At 47.0% G+C, this 18117-nt stretch overlaps 1 protein-coding gene across 4 annotated transcripts in view; it reads right to left on the bottom strand.

Moving 5' to 3' along the window:
* Positions 1 to 18117, bottom strand: part of LOC102371956 (dimethylaniline monooxygenase [N-oxide-forming] 1) — a 46009-nt gene that overhangs the window by 10996 nt on the left and 16896 nt on the right. Inside the window, exons 1-3 of one of the 4 annotated variants that reach the window (XM_006017738.3) lie at positions 12393 to 12473; positions 11290 to 11516; positions 9085 to 9222 (exon numbers count right to left, since the gene is read on the bottom strand). In XM_006017738.3, the coding sequence (XP_006017800.1) occupies positions 9085 to 9216 (132 nt within the window). In that variant the 5' untranslated portion in view covers positions 9217 to 9222; positions 11290 to 11516; positions 12393 to 12473. Of the gene's footprint in view, positions 1 to 9084; positions 9229 to 11289; positions 11517 to 12339; positions 12474 to 18117 lie in introns of those variants that run through there. The other 3 variants (XM_025196772.1, XM_006017739.3, XM_006017737.3) reach the window with 3 other exon arrangements.

The following is an 18117-nucleotide window of genomic DNA, read 5'->3' as shown; positions in this document are numbered from 1 at the left end:
GTGGAAGCAAGTAATGGCCATGTAAGAACCCGGGGCTGCAAAATAACCCCTTGCAGGCTGCATGGGGCCCGGCCCACAAGCTTCCAGCTGGACAGCTATGCTCTAAAAAGGTTTCAATTAGACCCATAATTATTTCTGATGTTTGCTCTGGACCATCTTCAGTTGGTTCACATCTTTGTTGAAGTGTGCTGCCCCAACTGGACACAATACTTGATCTGAGCCCTTCTCAGTGCAGTGTAATATGGAATGATTTCCTCATACCTCTCTTTACATGCTCCAGTGTTGTGTGGAGGTTCTTTTTTGTGCAACATCATGGATGATCTCTACCAAAATAACATGGGCGAGTGTAACACGTTGGGGTTCCAGGGGTGGCCATGACGTCCCCCCCGTGGCTCCATGACCGTGCCCTGCTCTACCCCTAGGGTGCTTTCCTGTCTCTACTGCCATGCCTTGGTGTTATTTATAATATATAGGAAGGCTGCCCACAGGATTCACTAGGCCTTTGTCCCACTGGACCCCGTCAGTATCTGCCTGTGCTTAGGCCCCTTGCTGTCACTAATGAGGCCTCCAAAACTCCCCTTACAGCCTTATCCCAAACCTCCAGTTCAAACAACAATATAACATAAGCCCCTGGGCTATAACAAAATAGTAACAAAGTAGCAGCCTTCTGTCCCTTTAAGAGGGCAAAACTTTACCCCTAGCACAGCCTGCCTCCTAGCCAGGGCACCTGTCAAGTTCCCTGAGCCTCCCTGGTCCTGTAGGCAGCAAATGATCAGCCCAGCATCCCTGGGCAGGGCTCCTTCCCCTGTGGCAGCCTTGGCCTTATAAGCTCCCAGGGCCCTACCTATATCCAGTCAGCTGACTGCCTGCAGGTGCCTGCTAATAGCCCAGTAGCCTATTGTCCTGGCAGCTATACTCCACCCTATCCTGGCTGGGCTGCCTTTATCTTAAAGTAACAGGGAGGGCTCTTTGTTACAGTGAGCAAGAGAGTAGGGGGTTTATTTTTACCCCACTGCACACCTGCACAGGAGGCAGACAGAACAGCAGTGCCAATATTCCCTAAGTGCACATTCCCTAAACGGGGTCCAGCACTTCTCCAGTGAGAAGTGCTGGACCCCATTTCTCTTTCCATACCCACTAGGGCTCTAAGGCTGATGGGAGATCACTTGGTACCTTTCAGTACAGTTGCCACTCCTGGCCGTGCTCCGCTTCGGGCCCTGGTGGCACTTTATAACTCCAGAGGCAAATGCTTGTCCCTCTGTGGCTGGAGGAATGCTTTTCCCTATCATCTTATGAGAAACCCTACCACTGGATCCCCAGCAGGCACCAAGACAAAGTAGTATAAACCTGAGCATTGATTCCAAATCCCTTGGGAAGATCTGAGAATTAGAGCTGGTTGGATATTTTTGGATTAAACTAATTTTGCCAGAAAATGCCAATTCCTCAAGAATCAGAAGAGTTTGTCAAAAATGTCTTTAGTTTGATCAACTGGCACAGACCTCCAGGGGCTTGTGCCTGGATTGCAGGCAGACTGCCCAAAGGACAAGGAACAAGTATTTCCTAAGTCTGTGGCTGTATAGTAGCAACCTAGTACAGGGTTTCTTAGCTTTCTGCTCAGGGGTGGATGGAGCCTGAAGAAAACTTAGGCTATAAGCCTTGCACATAACTGGCACCATAGACCCCACGATTGCAGCAAAAATGAATACTGAGCTGCTGGACCACCGGGGGAGCATGTTTTGTTTCAGAAATGCACACATTAGTATTTTCCAAATGAAATTCTCAGCATTTCTTGTTAGAATGTTTTTGTTGCAGTTACAGTCCTACAGAAACCAAATTTTAACCTCTTTCCCCACTGTTCTGAAATGTCCTGTAAACCAGATTTCCTACCTTTTGCAAAATTGGCTGAATGTATTCTAACCTAAATAAATCCCTAAGACTAGAAGGCACAGCAGGGAGTATGGCTCAGACTCCTGTCCTTCACCCCTTCCATGTATTTTTTCCACAGACCTTAAAGAGAGTGGATTCATCCAAGATCTCTGTGCCAGTTTCTGTAGTTTTCTGAACTCCCTGTCCGTCAAAGCATTTGTTTTTCCATCCAGACACCCATTAACAGAATGAAGGAAAACAGACTCACTCATTTTTTATTTTTTTTATATTTGCCTTCGATATGATCCCATAGTTTTGACCAGATGAACATTGCTTTTTTGCCTGTTAAATAAGTCTAGTAATAATTGCCTGACAAAGGAGGCCTTCGGGCATTAACTGGTTGCCAGTAAGGAAGTCTGACTGCTAAGGCTAGGCACAGATGTTGCATTTGTCCTGGGACAAGTCATGTCTGTGTTTATGTCATGCTGGGTCATAGGTGGCCAAGTCTGGGGGTTACCTCAGGGTCAGGAGAAGCAGCCAAAGTCCAAGGGAAGCATGCCAAGTCAGAGTGGAGGGAAGCCAGGACACCGGGAAGATAGAAGATTGATTTGGGGAACCAAGTCAGAGGTCCAGAGGGTGAGTCAGAGCATGGGGTCAGGAGGCAAGCTGGGTCAGGTATCCACGAAATCAAACCAGAACTGGATCAGGTATCCAAACATGGGGTCTGTGAGAAGCCAGTAGCAACACAAGCTACGGGTACAACAGCCTGAATACTGTATTGAACCTTGTTGCCAGACACTTCCTCTTCCAGGTCAGGGTTTTATATTGGAAGGGTGAAGGGCCAGCTGACCCTGGCTGGCTACTCTGGTGGCAGGGAGCGGGGCTGTGGGTAGGCACAGCTGGAGGGTTCTGGTCACCTGTGTCCACCCCAGTTCTCTGCAGAGGGGGCGGCAGACTGGGACACCAAGTACAAAGCCACAGCCTGATATTTCTTCTCCCTGTGAGGCTCGTCCCAAAGAGGCTTCTGGGAGAAGGCCAAGCTGACACCCCAAAGTGGGGTGAACCTAGAAGCTATGGGATAATGACCTAATGCATCTGCTGCTGTTTGCTGATATGCAAAAACGAAAATAAGACAAAAAAAACGGGAATTGTCCTTGCCTGACCAACAGCCCTGGAAAGTCCTGACCCAAAAGGAACTTAAAGATAACAGCTTTTGCTTAAAAAATAACAGCTTTGCAAAATGAGGTAATAGCTTGACTCTAATCCCAGAAAGGCAGTGAGGCTATAAAAGTGAACCCCCTTCTGGAAGAGATAGTTAACGAGAAGGAGGGTATGAGAGTCAGAAGAACTGGGCCCCAGGCGGAACTGCTTCGGGGAGGACAAGGCTGAGGACCCGATAAAGGAGGTAGTCTCACCACCATGGATGCAGGGTGAGGTTCCCGAGACCTATCAGATAATAACTTGGAACAGGGTGGGGAGTGCCTTTCCTTCAGCCCGACGCGCTAGCGGTTTGTAAGTTTACAGTATTGACTTGGTGTACGTTGTTTTTCTTGCAATAAAGAAAGTTACGCTTGCTGTTTTACCTTGGCGTGTGACCTGTGGGTTACTAACCTTCCCCTTGGGAAGGGAGGGAACCCTAACACTCTCCTAAACAGCCCCGTCCAGGGGGCACTGGTCTGTGCTTTCCTGGGTGGTCCTTGTGGATTTATTTTTTACTAATTGGGAGTGTGGATATTTTCCATGGGTTCCCACATGCATTCCTTTAACCCATAACTCTCCCAGTCCACAAGGTAATATAGTTTTCCTCACCTTCCTGAGTCTAGAATATAATAACCTAAGTATTCTTCTTGACTCTGAGCTATCATGGATGGAGGAGGTTGGGATCAGTGGGGGAGCGAGTTTTCCTTGTAGGGCTTAAACAGGGACACGCAAAATACCAGATGGATTTTCAGTGTTATTGGGAGCTGCAATTCAAAGGTGGCTGGATTAATTTGCCGGACAACATGAAAGGGACCAATGATCATTGGAAGGGACCAATGATCCAGGTTCTGCAAGGGTAAGTGGGTACAGAGGTGTTCTCTTGACAGCTATACTTTTTGTTCCACTGAATAAGCAGGCCCTTGTTCATGATTTTGGTCTTCATGTTGTTTGTAGGCTTCTTTCACCTTTTCCAGGTTTTTTTTGTTCTTTTTGGACCTCCTACACATATTGCATACAGTCTGTACCTACAGTGTTATCAGAGGTGGCAAGTAGGGTGGGATGTAGCCAGGCATGGAACCCATAACTGGCAAAGAATGGGGTCTGTCCAGTCAAGGCATGTGTGAAGTTGCTATAGGGTAACTGTGAGTGCTAGTAGGGGGGCCCAGTTGTTCTACTGGAAACTGTGGTCACACCAGAGCTATTGTTCTAGGATCCAATTTGTTCTCTCAGTTTGACCATTTGTTTGTGGGTGGTATGCAGACGCGAGCTGAATGTGGACCCCCAGTAGATGCAGGGCTTTGCAGCAAAATGAGGAGAAAAACCAATCAGAGGTTATGTGGTCTGGGAGGCCATGAAGGTGAACCACATGGTCCAACCTTAACTGGGCAGTATCTTTAGCTGAGGACAGATGTTTGCATGGGATAAAGCGGGCCATTTTGGTAAGCTGATCTGTCACCGTCAGGACTGTGGAGTATCCACTGGATTTGAGCATTTCAACGATAAAGTCTAGCGAAATAGTGGACCAGGGTGGAGGGGGAACAGGAAGAGCTCACATGGTTTCTGTGTGGGTTTTTTAGTGTGGGTGTAAACATTGCAGATGTGGATGAAGTCTTGGACTGTTTCATGCAGGCGTAACCACCAAAGGTATCAGGAAACTAATCAGTAGGTCTTGTTTGTTCTGGGGTGGCCTCCTTACAGCGAGTTGTAGTTGCACAAAGCACTGTCAGTCTGGCCAGATCTGGGTGCACATAGTTCCTACCCCATGTGAATTTAACCCTCTCCTGCACCTGGTGGGGCTGTCAAGAGAGGGTGGTCTACTCCTTGGGGGGAATTTCCTTTTGGGTGGCAGCTTGAAGCAATCTTAGCAGATCTATTGGTCATGTGGCACCAGTGACATTATGCAGCTTCAGAACAGGGCTGGATTCTGCTGGTGCCCACACAGGATTGGCATCATATTCCGTCTTTTAGAATAGGGCATTTACTTTTCCATTCCTGGACTCAGGTTGGTACATTATTTGGAAGTCAAAATGGGAGAAACAGAGTGTCCAGTGCAGCTGCTGCTGACCGAAAGCTTCTGCCTTACAGTAATACTCTAAGTCCTTGTGGTTGGGGAGGACCTGTATTTTGTGCTGTGCTCTTTCTAGATAATGCTGCCACTCCCCAAAGGCCAGTGGAATGAACAGGAGTTTGCAATCCAGCATCTCATAATTCTGTCCCACTGGGGTAAGTTTTGGGGAAAAGAAAGCACAGGCATGTAAGTTCTCTTTGGGACCCTGCCGTTGGGAGAGCATGGCATCTATGGTGGTGCTAGATGTGTCCATTTCTACCACAAATGGCAGGGCTGGATCTGAATGAGCAAGCACATAAGCAGAGGTGAAGGCCTGTTTCAGGGGGGTTTGAATGCTTGCTGGGCTTACTTCGACCAGTAAAAGTGAATATTCTTCCACAACAGCATAGTGAGAGGATTTACTACCTGGGGAAAGTTGGTGATGAATCTGCAGTAGAAGTTTGTGAATTTTAGGAATCTTTGAAGTTCTTTGACATTGGGGTGGGGGGCGGTGCTCACAGACATCCTGAATCTTCCGGGGGTCCATTTTGAGGTCTTCAGGGGATAAAATGAATCCAAGTAATTCAATCATCATTTGGTCAGATGTGTCTCTCTCTAATTTTACAAAAAGGCCACATTGAGGCAGTCTTTCTAGCACTATTCAGACTTATGTTGAATGTTGGTTAGGATCCTCTGAGAAGACTGGTATATCAAAGTAAGAAATTACAGACTGATCCAGTAGGTCTTCCAGCACATCATTAGTGAAGTATTAGAAAGTGGCTGGGGCATTTGTGAGCCCAATGGGCATGACTAGGTACTTGAAGTGCTCATACTGGGTTCTAAAAGAGGTTTCCACTCATCCCCAGCAGGGTTGAAGAGGAGTGCTGTTTTGTAGCTGCTTGATCAGCTCAGGATGAGGGGAAGAGGGTTCTGATTGCAAATGGGCATCTGGTTCAGTGCCCAATAATCGATGCATAGACAGAGACTCCTGTCCTTTTTAATGAATAGGATGGGGGCTTCCATGGGTGAGATGGACCTGTGTATGGAGCTCTGGGCCAGATTCACTTATAGATCAAGGAGAGAAGAGAGTTTGGGCTCTGCATTGTGTAAATGCATCCCACTGGGATTTTTGCTCCTGGTTACAGATCACCTTCTCCTCCAAGTGCTTAGAAATGGATTTCTTGAGGACCTGATCCATGATTTTTCCAGGGACTGAGGTAAGGCTGACCAGTTTGTAATTCCCTAGATCCTCCTTTTTCCCTTTCTTAAAGATAGGCATCTGAAGGATTCTACTTTGTTCCACTAGAAAAAGATTTCTACTGGGACACATGCAACATCTGTTTGTAGCCTAAGTGTCATTCCACAGTAAAGGACAGAATTTCAGGGACTTACGACATCTTTAAATTACTTGCAACAGTTTTGGGAAAAGATTCACATAACATTTAAAGGGAATAAATACATTATAAACATATTAGAATTTTTATTTTATGGCCTAAGATAGACCATTTCTGGAAGTCCCTAAAGGAAATGCCCCTAAAGGAAACATGCAATAAACTAACAATACATCTAACCACAGTCACAGATGTGACTACAGTATGTTTGATCATCCACAATTTAGCTAGGGCCTGTGTACCAAGAGCAGGGCAACAGCAGTGGCATACACTTCAAGGCAAGCTGGCCACCTGCACAAGAAGCAAATGTCCTGGGTGGACTTGTTCAGCCCATGTTGAAGGCCATGAAGCTGCAGTTTCACTGCTATTGGTTCCTGTGCTGGAAGAAATAGAGGTGCTTGGTTAGGTCTACCTCTGCTGTTAGGGGCATATCCAGGGGGGTGTAGTGGGGCAACTGCACCCTCCCGTCCACAGGGAAGGTCACCTGCCTGCATCTTCATTTCCCTATGTTCCAAATGCCTGGGTCTGCTTTTGTATCTGGGGCATGGCTGGAGCCCTGGGCTAGAGTGGGACGTCCAGGAAGACCAAATGGGGAGTAGGTGAGGAAGTGGGGTGGGACCCACCTGCTGCTGTCCCTAGCTGACTGGGGGTGGGGAAAGCTCCAAGACTGCTCCTGTCCCTCTCCAGCTGCAGACTGTGGGCAGGGTCTGCACAGAGTAGGGTCCTTGTTCCTCCTACTCCGCCACCTTTCTACTGCTGGCCTGAGCTCTCCAGCTGAAGGAAGCAGCTTCATGGAGGGCCTGACAGGGCTGGGGGTGGTAACATCAGTGTGCAATTCTGTCTTTCCAGCATCTGCTCCTGGATTGCAAGGGACACTCAGGGGGCAGGCAGGGAGTAGAAGCACCTGGAAAACGAGTGGATCACCCACTGATACCAGCATCCTCAGCCCTATCCAGCCCTTGGTGCAGCTGATCCCTGTGGCCAGTGGAGGAAACCTGGTGAAGGGGGAGGGAGCAGGGCCCCGGCACCTATGGACAGGGCTGGATTATGACATGCTGAGGCCCTAAACTATGTCAAGTTTAAGGGGCCCCACAGCATTAGCAAAAAAAGTGTATTATTCTAACAGAAAGGACAGTGAAAATAGAAATATTAAAGCTTTATATTTGCATATATACATAGGTGAAAGTGCAATGAAAAATTAATAATCTAACTAAAAAATATATCTTGCAATAAGCCTGTTTTCATTATGAAATATTTTCAAGTCAAAATACTTTATGATTTCTTAATTAGCAGCATATATGAAAACTTTTAATCTACAGCAACACAAGAGAAATTACACAGATCAGCACACACAGTCGCTCTCTCACACACCCACATTCACACCCACACCCATAGTGTCTCTCTCTCTCACACACCCACACACCTGTTCCTGGGCCTGGGGTACCGGCACAGCCCTGGGCTCCCACTGTCTGGTGATGCAGCCACGTGGTGCTGGAGCAGCCTGAAAGCTGTGGCAGACAGAGACTTCCAGGTGGGGGTGGAGGGTGGGAGGGGGCTGGGGTTGGGAGAAGCTTGCACGCGGCTACTGCCATCTCCATTAAACACTCTGTGCTGCTGCTCTATGTGTGGCTGATGCTCTGGGACCAGCCACCGCTACCCCCCACCACATCCCCCTACCCTCCCCAGCTCCATGACTGGCTGCAGTGCCGGTTTAAAAAAACTGGCAATTTTCAAATTTCCGGCATGTGCTTGGCACTAAGCATGCCGGATTTGTGAGGTTTTACTGTTTGGGTTTTTTTTTCTCCATATTTAGAGGCCCTTCATTATGTGAGGCTCTAAGCTGTAGCTTACTTAGCTTGTGCCTAAATCTGGCACTGCCCACGGAGTGTCTCTATGCAGCCTCTGGTCAGAGCAGAGCTCAAGTGATTGATCCTGGGGCTTCCCTGTCCATCAGGGCAGCTGGAGATAGGAGAAGCAATGGGCTTTCAGATGCTGCTGTTCCCTGCCTGCTCCTGGGTATGTTCTGTGGCCTGGGAGCAGGTGCTGGAAGGGGGGACCTGCCCTCCACTGCTGCTGTCCCCAGCCAAGTCCAGGACCCCAGGCTGCTGTTTACTGATGGCCCCAGCCTGAGAGGTGCAGAAGCAGCTCTGGGGCTCTCCTGCTCTTGGGGTAGCCAGGGGCAGCAGGCTGGCTCCCTCTTCTTGCACCCAGAGGAAATCCCTGATGGAGACTGGAAGAGAGGGGGTACCTGCACTGGAGGGGAGGAGGTGATGAGCAGTAGGGGTAGGAGTCTATTTGTTTTGGAGACTCCAGAAAAGTCTCCAGTAGCTGCTGCCATTGCCCACCTGCTGCCAGGGTGGGGAAGGGGGCACTGGAGGCATCACCTATCTATCCCCCCCACTTTCAAATTCCTGGATCTGCCCATGTCTTCTCTTATTACACTTCTAAAAGCAGCTGAACTGGATGGACTCCATGTCCTGGGTCTCTACTGAGGAATAAGCCCTTCTTAACGCTGGACAAGAGCCCATGATAGAAGCCATTATAACCATTTACAGCCCCAAGCAATTGAACCGCACTTACTGTGAATCTCCAGAGTCCCCCAAAGTCATCACTTTTCTCAAAGCAGGTGGGCTCAAGCCCCTCCTCCAGACAGCACTTAATGGAGGTCAGTCCAGTGACACCAGCTCCAACAATTGCCACTCTCTTTACCATGGTCTCCTGCATCAGGGGAAGATTGGTTTGAATTGTTTCAGTGCACACAGCCATCACAGATCAGTCTCTGCCCCACTTCCACAGAAATTAATATTATAAACAGTGTGCAAAATGCTATAGTCAAAGGCATTATTAGTTCCCCTCTCACCTATAACGTGCATGTCTGCACACAGAGTGGTAACAGTAGTGGTAAGCTGAGCAACATGATAGCAGGGCCACCTTTCTAACACCAAGTTCCTTTCTTATTGGAATTGTCTCCCATGGAGCATAGAGAAAACATGGGTTATTTGTGGTTCAAATCCCCACTCATAACTGCTGTAGTTCCACATGGGGCAAGAGCCCCTAGTTTGCAAATGGCTGACTGAAGCAAGCAGAAATGCCTCTGTCCAGTACTGCAATCCCAAACCCTTGTCCCAAACTCAGATGTTGCCTTTCCTATTTGACTTCAAATTTCCAGAGGTGCCTAATGTTCTGCTTGTACATGTGCCTGGTATTCTCTCAGTCTGAACAGCAGAGCACCTATTTTCTGGCAAAGCCTGATGGGGATCTAGAAGCCAGGTGCTCCTCTCCCCATGTTCTAACAGGCTGTAGGTAGGTTCCATTCATCCCCCCTTTGAAGCAGTGCCAGTGTACAGCAAAGAGCACAGGATTTACTGGGTCACAAGGAGAGGGAGCAAGATTAAGCTTGACTGTTGTCTAGTGGTTAGGGCACTTAGCTTTGAAGGAGGAGCTCTGGTCCTGGCTCCAGGAACTGTTTCTGTATTTTACATGTGGTAGAGTCATTAGAAAAACTGCATTTCACCCACAAAATCCTTTATGTCCCATATCTTGTGGATGAACTACAACCTTTCTAAAAGACTTCAAATAATGGAGAAGCCACCACAAAAAGGTGGGGAAGTTGGTTTTTTTCACCCTCGCTGTTAAAAATGTGAACTTTATTCCCACTTTGGTGTAGCTTCACTGATCTTTTTTTTTCCCTCCCCTGGAGCCTGCTTGAGCTGTGCAGGGGCTTGGTGCTTCCCTCTGTGGCTGTGGTGCGCTCTGGGACCGCCTGGGCCAGGTGCCTGTGGGTGGGTGCTGCCTGGGGTGTGCCACCACTGCCACGGAGGGAAGCACCAGTCCCTCTCCCTCCCCTGCAGCTCAGGGACTGCTCGGCCTGCCAGCGGCTTGCCCTCCCCTCCCTGCCACCATTGGGACTGACCCTTGTGTATACATCACGGGGGTTTACTTCACCCTAAATTGAAGCGGTGTTTTTAAAGACCTACCGCTTTAATTTAGGGAGAATTAAACCGAGGTAAACCCCCGTGGCATGTACAAACGCCCCAGGAGATTGAGACTGAAGCTCTTGGTAGCAAAGGGGCTGCAACTGCACCAGCGCACTCCTCTGGATCTGCCCCTGCCTTCCAAAGTGCCATCTCCCAGGATATTACTCAATACATATAGGCAATGAAAGCGATGCTTGTTCTGTTTGATTTGGTGGCCCACAACAGATGCTCACCAGAGTCCCATCTGGCACGTTCTCAGTGATAGCACTGATCCACAAACATGCCCGAGTCTGTACTTCCAATCTCTGGTCAATGACTTGTAAACAGGTAATGCTACTGGTAGCGGTACCAGGCAATGCCACACCCATCCCTTTTAACTGATGTTGACTTTCCTTACTAGGTGGTAGCACATGATTGTGTGTGTTCCATCATGTGAATCCTCCCTCCAGGTTTCAGTGACATGTCAGATTATTTCCTCATATAGGAGAATTTCTCATTCCTTGCTTCCTACCTCCTAGCAATGGTATATAAACAACTGAAAAATGTCTGATTCCATACCTTGATTCATGACACTCACAACATCTTGAGTGCAAGTTACACAGTTGCATGCTATTTTTGTATTTACTTGCTGAACAACCTGAGTTTTTGTATCTTATTCAACTCCCTCCCAACTGAATTAGCCAGTCTGACACCCAGAATAGTAGCAGAGCATGTACTTTAGAGACTATCTAAACCACACAAAATCCTTTCAGCATAGAAAACGGTCAGTATCCCATGAAGTCTCATCCCCTCACTTTGTACAACTTGCCTTGCTAGCAGTTTTGTGTCTGGTGTCTATATTGTCTGTCTGTCTTCACTTGCTTGTAGGGAAGGATGGATCTCTGAGACCACCTGGATTTCTTCTCTTGCAGCTCCTTTCCAGGTTCCCTGAAATTTTCAGTTGTCTCAGTGTCCTTTGAAGCTGTTATCACCTGTGGAGTCCTGTCTGCTGCTTCAGAATCCAGTCTGATATTACAGTTATCACCTGTGCCTTCACTACAGAATGACAGCACATGAAGCAGTCTGCAACTTCTTAAGTAATAAACCTAACCCAGCAAGCTTAGCACCACACCCTCATTATGAGCTGGCAGTACAACCTCAACCACTCATACAGAGCAATCACATCTCACAGCCTGGAAGTCCTTCAAAAAGCAGACACACACCAAACTCACCATTGTTTATGTTAGAAAGAGTGGAAATATTTTTGCCAGAAAGATTTTTCATTAAAAAAATGAAAAACATTTTCCTTCCAAAATACTGAGCTTCTTATTATTAATAGTCAAAATGCTGATTTTTGCCTTTGCACCTCCTGTTTTCAGTTTCTTCCACCTAAGCCTTACATTTCTCATTTGAAAATTTCTACCATTTCTAATGTTTTGGGAGGAGCTGGGGTGAGGTAAAGTCAACTCATTCACCACTCAGTTTCTTACTTCCCAGTAGAGAACCTGCTGTTACTCAGAAAAATTGTTTCACCTGCACTTTTTCACTGGTACAGCACTTTTCTAACACTATTTGCACATTTGCTTCTATGAAAGAATCCCTAAAAGTGTCTGCAATATAACATTACAGGTATATTGAAACAAAAGGTAGCCTAAAAGAAATCCTAACATCTATTGTCTCAGGTGCACTTAGGTTTCCCGTGCATCTAAGAACCTGTTACATACGACAAAAAAAAAAAAAAGGTTTCCAATTGATTTATTAAATCAACACATAGTTGCAAAGACAGGCACATCTGGAGTTAATTAAGTGTATTATCTGCAAACAACCACCCACTACACTTCCAATTAAATACATCATTAAGAGGTACTAGCTTAATTACCTTGTACATGATACTGAATAGACAGGTTTATTTAATTCCTTCCTTGACCTTACCTCCAAGTCCCATGTATAGAATCCAGTCTTCTACAAGTGTTTTTGGGCAGCTACAGGAAGATTGGACCAGTATAAGGGGTGTGGGAGGGGATAGGTCTCTTAAAGAGAAAACAGACTCTTAATTTTTTGTTTTCTTAGGCACTTATATAAATGAGCTTAGTTGACAAGGAAAACTGTTTTTGATTAAAGACATCTCATTGGCAAGCAAAAAAGCTTACAATGCATCTCAGATTGGTGATATTTAAGCCATGGGAGCAAAAGAAAGAATAGAATGAAAATAATAGAAAAGATAGACAGCAAGCGCTGAGGGCTGCACAATGCTGGGTGTTGACACTAAGGGATGGTGACTTGCACATGTGCGCTCCAGGCCTATCTGAGGAGCTTTATGGGTGTTGGGCAAGTTCATTGTTTGCTGAGTCAGTATATGGAACTCAAAGAAGAATTATAGGTTCTGTGAAAAAGAAAACAAGGGAAATGGTGGTTTTCCATTCTCTCAATCTGCTCAGCATACTCATCATGCATGAAAGGAGTAGATGGAGGCAAAAGTGACTCTTTCATCTCTGCCTATTCCCCTGCCTGTCCCCTATAGTAAATTAGAGAAATATCAGGACTGCTCCTCCTCAGCTGTGGTGGCTTATTATTGTTGCTGTTGTTATGTAGATTCATATTTCACTCTATCCAGAAAGACTCAGAACAGCTTATAATAAATGACAAACTAAAACAGCAGATTCCCCAAAAGATACCCGAAAACTAGAAAACTCCAGCTCACATCACCCACTCCTGCTTCCCTGCCTCTCACCCTTAAGAACAAATCCTTTGGCAACTCACAATCCCACATTCACATTTTTTTTTTTTATAAGAAACCTCCTCCTCCCCCATTCCTCCTCACACCCAGAGATCCCTCCTCCAATGTCCCTCTCAAGATTGTACCCCCTCTTTACAGAGGGTCTGTGGTTGTCCCACGGCATGCAAACATTATGTCCCTCCTATGACCCTGAAAGCTGTTTTGGGAACTGGTACAAGTTCAAAGAACATGGCCAAAGTCCTGCTGACTAGGGGTGTGCGAAGCGGGCCCTATTCGATTCAGATTTGGATTTGGCCCAAATCAGGGACAGCGATTTGATTTGTTGATTCAGATCACTGTCCCCGATTCGATTTGGTCGAATCTGAATCTGAAGATTCGATGCTGATTTGAAGAATCAGCAATTCGGACATAGACACAGCTTTAAAAGTTTTTTCTCCGTACCTTGAGGTAGCAGGTGCGGCTCGTGATTGCTGCAATGCTGGGGTGGATGGAGCATCCCACAGGAACGTGGGGGGCCCTCCACGTGCTCGGCAGTGAACCCAGCAGTGGACTGGAAGTACTTCCGTTCCACTTCTGGGTCTGGTGGGGAGCACTCTAGGAGGCCCCTTCCTGCGCCTCCCTGGCTTGCAATCAGCTGCAGGGGGACCCAGGGTGCCCCCCCAGACCCAGGAGGCACCAATCACCAAGCCAGGGAGGTGTGGGCCCCCCCAGCTTGCTCCCTGGCGGACCTGGAAGTGGACCAGAAGTGCTTCTGGTCCACTTCCAGGTCTGCTGCCGAGCATGCTGGGGAGCCCCCCTGGAATGCTCCATGTGCCCCAGCATTGCAGCACTCACGAGCCCCTGCTACTTAGAGTTATGTAGAAAAAACATTTAAAGCTGTGTCTATGTCTGAATCTCCAAGTCTTTCTGAATCGATTTGGAGGTTTCCAATTTGATTTGGAGAGATTAAAGTGTCCTCTGATTCAATTCAGATTTGGAGATTCAGTCTCTGAATTGGGCTGAATCTCCGCCAAATCGAATCAGGGACTGAAGCTTCACACAGCCCTACTGCTGACCTGTGTGCTGTAGGAAAGATGCCACTTACCCATTAATTGGACACTGCAACAAATAGAGCTCCCTTTACATAGAATGGATCAAAAGGGGCTATAACAGGATGGAAAATCTAGCGCTAAATATCTAGATTCCTTTTTCTTCTTTCAAAGACATCCCTGGAAACCATAAGCCTCTAGAAAATTATACAAACATATTACTCAAATTGAAAGCAATATGCATCTGAGCCTCACTGCAATACCAGGACTTAGTTGGAAGGTGTTCTAAGACCTCACAACTTCCTTTTTGTGCAAATGAGTCTGTCAAGCTTGCAGTGTTCCTTCTCATAATAATTTTGCTAATGTTCCCCAATTGTTTTATGCTGGGCCTATGCTTAGTGACAGGAATGGAGTCCCTCTGGATGAGAGGCGACAACAGACTGAGCTGGGCCAAAGACATATGGAGCAAGAGGGAGGGAGCATAGCTCTATAGCAGGGGTAGGCAAAGTTTGGCCCATGGGCCTGATCGAGCCCGCAATGGAAACCATTTCCCAGCAGCCTCTGCCCACATCGCTGCTGCTGGTTTCCCTGGAGACCAACAGCAGCGGCTCCATGACAGTGGGCGGCCAGGATTTCCATGGAGATCAGCCCCAGCAGTGCTGGTGGCTGGGCAGGGAGCTGCTCTGGAGCTGGGATCTTGCAGTGGTGACAGAGTGGTCCAAAGCCAAGGCAGAGCTGTGATCTGTTGCCCACATGCCCCAGGCAGGGGTATGTAGGCAATGGATTGCAGCTTTGCCCCAGCTCCAAACAACGCTGTCACCACTGCAAGATCCCAGCTCTGGAGCAGCTCCCCACCCAGCCACCAGCGCTGCTGGGGCTGATCTCCATGGAAATCCTGGCTGTCCACTGTCACTGAGCTGCCACTGCTGGGGTCTCCTTGGAAACCGGCTGCAATGATGTGCGTAGGGCCTGCCGGGAAATGGAGTCTAGCCACCAGCTGGATCAGCCATTTTGCCCACTCCTGCTCTATAGGCTAGGGGTGGTAGGGCTCTTACCTCAAAGGTGGACACTGTTATTGTACCAGGGACTTTTTATGCAGTCATTGGGTAAAGGACAAAACTCCCTGCTTCCAGGATGTTAATTTGAATCCCCCCAGGCAGAAGAGGGCATTAAACCTGGACCTCCCACATCCTGGATGAATGCTCTGACCTTCAGGTTGTGGCGAAAAAGGTGTGTAGGGGGAAGCAGTTGCATCTCTTTGTTCTCTGGCTACATACTTAAGGAATGATGCTCTTCACCTCCTAGCTTGGTAGCCAAAAGGATGGGTGCCAGAGCCTACCTTCAATAGAGGGCTCCCAGCTCTGGATTCCCAGGGATGCACTGAGGTATCTGAGCAGCAGGAGCTCAGACACAGGCCTAAACTTGGCGTTTCCTTGTGAGCTAACTATGGCTGTTACATGGCCGGCATGCAGACTGTCAGTGATTCATTGCTCAGTGTGCTGGCTGCTAGCTATCTCATTCTCAGGAGCCACTTCTCCCCATGCACCATGTAGACAGACTAAGCACTTAACCACAGGGGTCTGGATCCCACTCTGAAGCCAGGTCCCTTCAAATGAGCCACCACAACACCAAACATTTGGTCTCCTGCTTTCGGTGTCACTGCACTTCATTGTTTCATATCTGCGAAACAAGGATAATTAATATAGCTCTACTTCACGTTGCTGCTAGGAGGTAACATCAAGTAATCAAATATTGACAATCCTTTAATTGAAAGCACAACAGGAATAAAAACTATTTATATTGGAAATGATGATGATAAATACTTGATTCTTATATTGGGCTTACCACCCACTAATCTCAAAGCACTTCAAAGTAGATCAGTATCACCAGCCACATTTTGCAACGGGGAAAATGAGCAGAGTGTGCTGCTCCCAGCTTTACCCAGCAGGCCAGAAGCAGCACCAGGACTAGAACAGTTCTCCATTATTCTGTTCTCCATACCTGTGGTTCTTAACCCTTTTTGTACCAGGACCCATTTATAAACACTGATGACCAGTCCCGATCCAGTGCTCCTCATTCCCAATCCACTGCCCTCCTTCCCAGGCCCCAGCCCTGCAGTGTGGGTCATTGGAGGCTTCAAGTGCCTGGAACTCTGACAGCCTGCAAGGGAAAAGTCATGGTTTCCTACATTTTTCTCCTTTAAAGGAGAATCCATTTTTAAAGTTTGTTGATCCATTTTTAAAGTTTGTTCATGACCCTTTTATATATTCTTGTGACCCACTTTTGCATTGCTACCCATGGGTTGAGAAACTGTGGTCTATACCACATTGCCATCCTGTTACCCATCAATCAATTGTATTTTACACCACAATTAATTTTCACATGTATATATGCAAGATGTCTCAATCTTGTGTGTATCTGGAATATTTTGGTGATATTGTCTTCTCTCTACTCTGCCAATTTCATTTCCTTCTGCAAGACCCAGATTCATGAGTTCATGAATTAAAGACAAGGGGAAATTCAGCTACTGCTTCTCAAGGGAGAAGATATACAATCTCAAAACCTTCTAAACTTAGCAATAAGAAAATGGGATGTGCAAATAAACATTTCAAGCAATTGTCATTCAGATGAAAACATCTCATGAGGTGCATGTGGAGAGAGTTTTCCATTTTGAAGACTGCCTTCAGAGACTGCCAGGAACACCTTGCTTTCTGATTGGGTGCTGACAGACGTGCAGCTTCCTGCTCTAACTCATGGTGATTCACAGAAAGAGCCATGAGTTACAGCAACCCCTCTGACCCAACAGACATTTGCTGTTAGGTTGGGGGGGGGAAATCGAGCTCCATTTTGGAGCTGATCCAGGAGGAGTTGCCCGTCTACAACTTCTCTCCCCTAGCCTTGCCCCACTCTCTCCAGCTGTAATGTTGTCTTCAGGATGGGAGGGAGCTGGGGACTGGGGTTTGCCCAGCCTGCACTGGGGTGGTGGGGGAGGTGGGGGTCGGGTGGATTGGAGCAACCCACTTAGCACCGGGGACAGAGCTGGGCTGCATCAGCCCCTCCTTGCCCATGCATAGGGACTGACAGAAGTTAATGAAGGCACTCTGCCATATAATGAAAGTTAATTTGTTGTACAATTGGGCACTTTAAAAGCACTCCGCAGCCATGCACTTCTGTCAGGGAAAGTGCTATAGAGCACTTTCAGGGGGCTGACTGCACGGCAAAACATCACTTCTGTTAGCACCCACAGTGTTCTTATAGTCAGAGATAAGGACAGGGGTTGTAAAGCAAAACAAGTGGTTTTTTATGGGATAGCTTGCTTTGAGGACAAGAAAGCTGAAAGATTCCAGAGGTGAACACATCCTGGGACAACCCAAACGTATGTTTTGCACCAAGCTGCATATTGGCCTGTTTCAACACTCCAGGGCACTGTCTCTCCATATACAAACAATGCACCTTCTTTCTTCAAAATAATATCCCATAAACCCTAAAGGGCCTAAAAAGTTTTACCACATAAATGGTATAGGGCAAAAAGGGGAAAAATATATTGAAAGATATAAGCATCTAAACAGTGTATCACTTTGAAATATTGAAAGAAAATGCTTAAAAAAGGGAAATGGGGGTTTGGTTAGTAAGAGAATTAAGAAAAAATACAATCCCCCAACAAGAAAAAGATCAAAGTAATACCATCTGGCTATCCAGGGAACAGCAGGGAAACAGAGATATAAAATCTGAGAGTCCATTGACGAAGATCCAAAAATTAAAAGGACTGAATTCCAGTGAATCACTAAGTGGCTTGATAAAAGGAGGTCATCATGGTAGACTTCAGAGTTTACTAACCCCATGTAAATAGCCTTTCCCCTGCCAGAATTTAGAAGACAAAGAATCTGCTGAA

This window comes from Alligator sinensis, unplaced genomic scaffold, assembly GCF_000455745.1.
Source record: "Alligator sinensis unplaced genomic scaffold, ASM45574v1 scaffold31_1, whole genome shotgun sequence".
In the NCBI taxonomy this organism is placed as follows: domain Eukaryota; kingdom Metazoa; phylum Chordata; order Crocodylia; family Alligatoridae; genus Alligator; species Alligator sinensis.
Note: the sequence above shows the minus strand (reverse complement) of the source record. Positions and strands in the feature narration are given on the sequence as shown.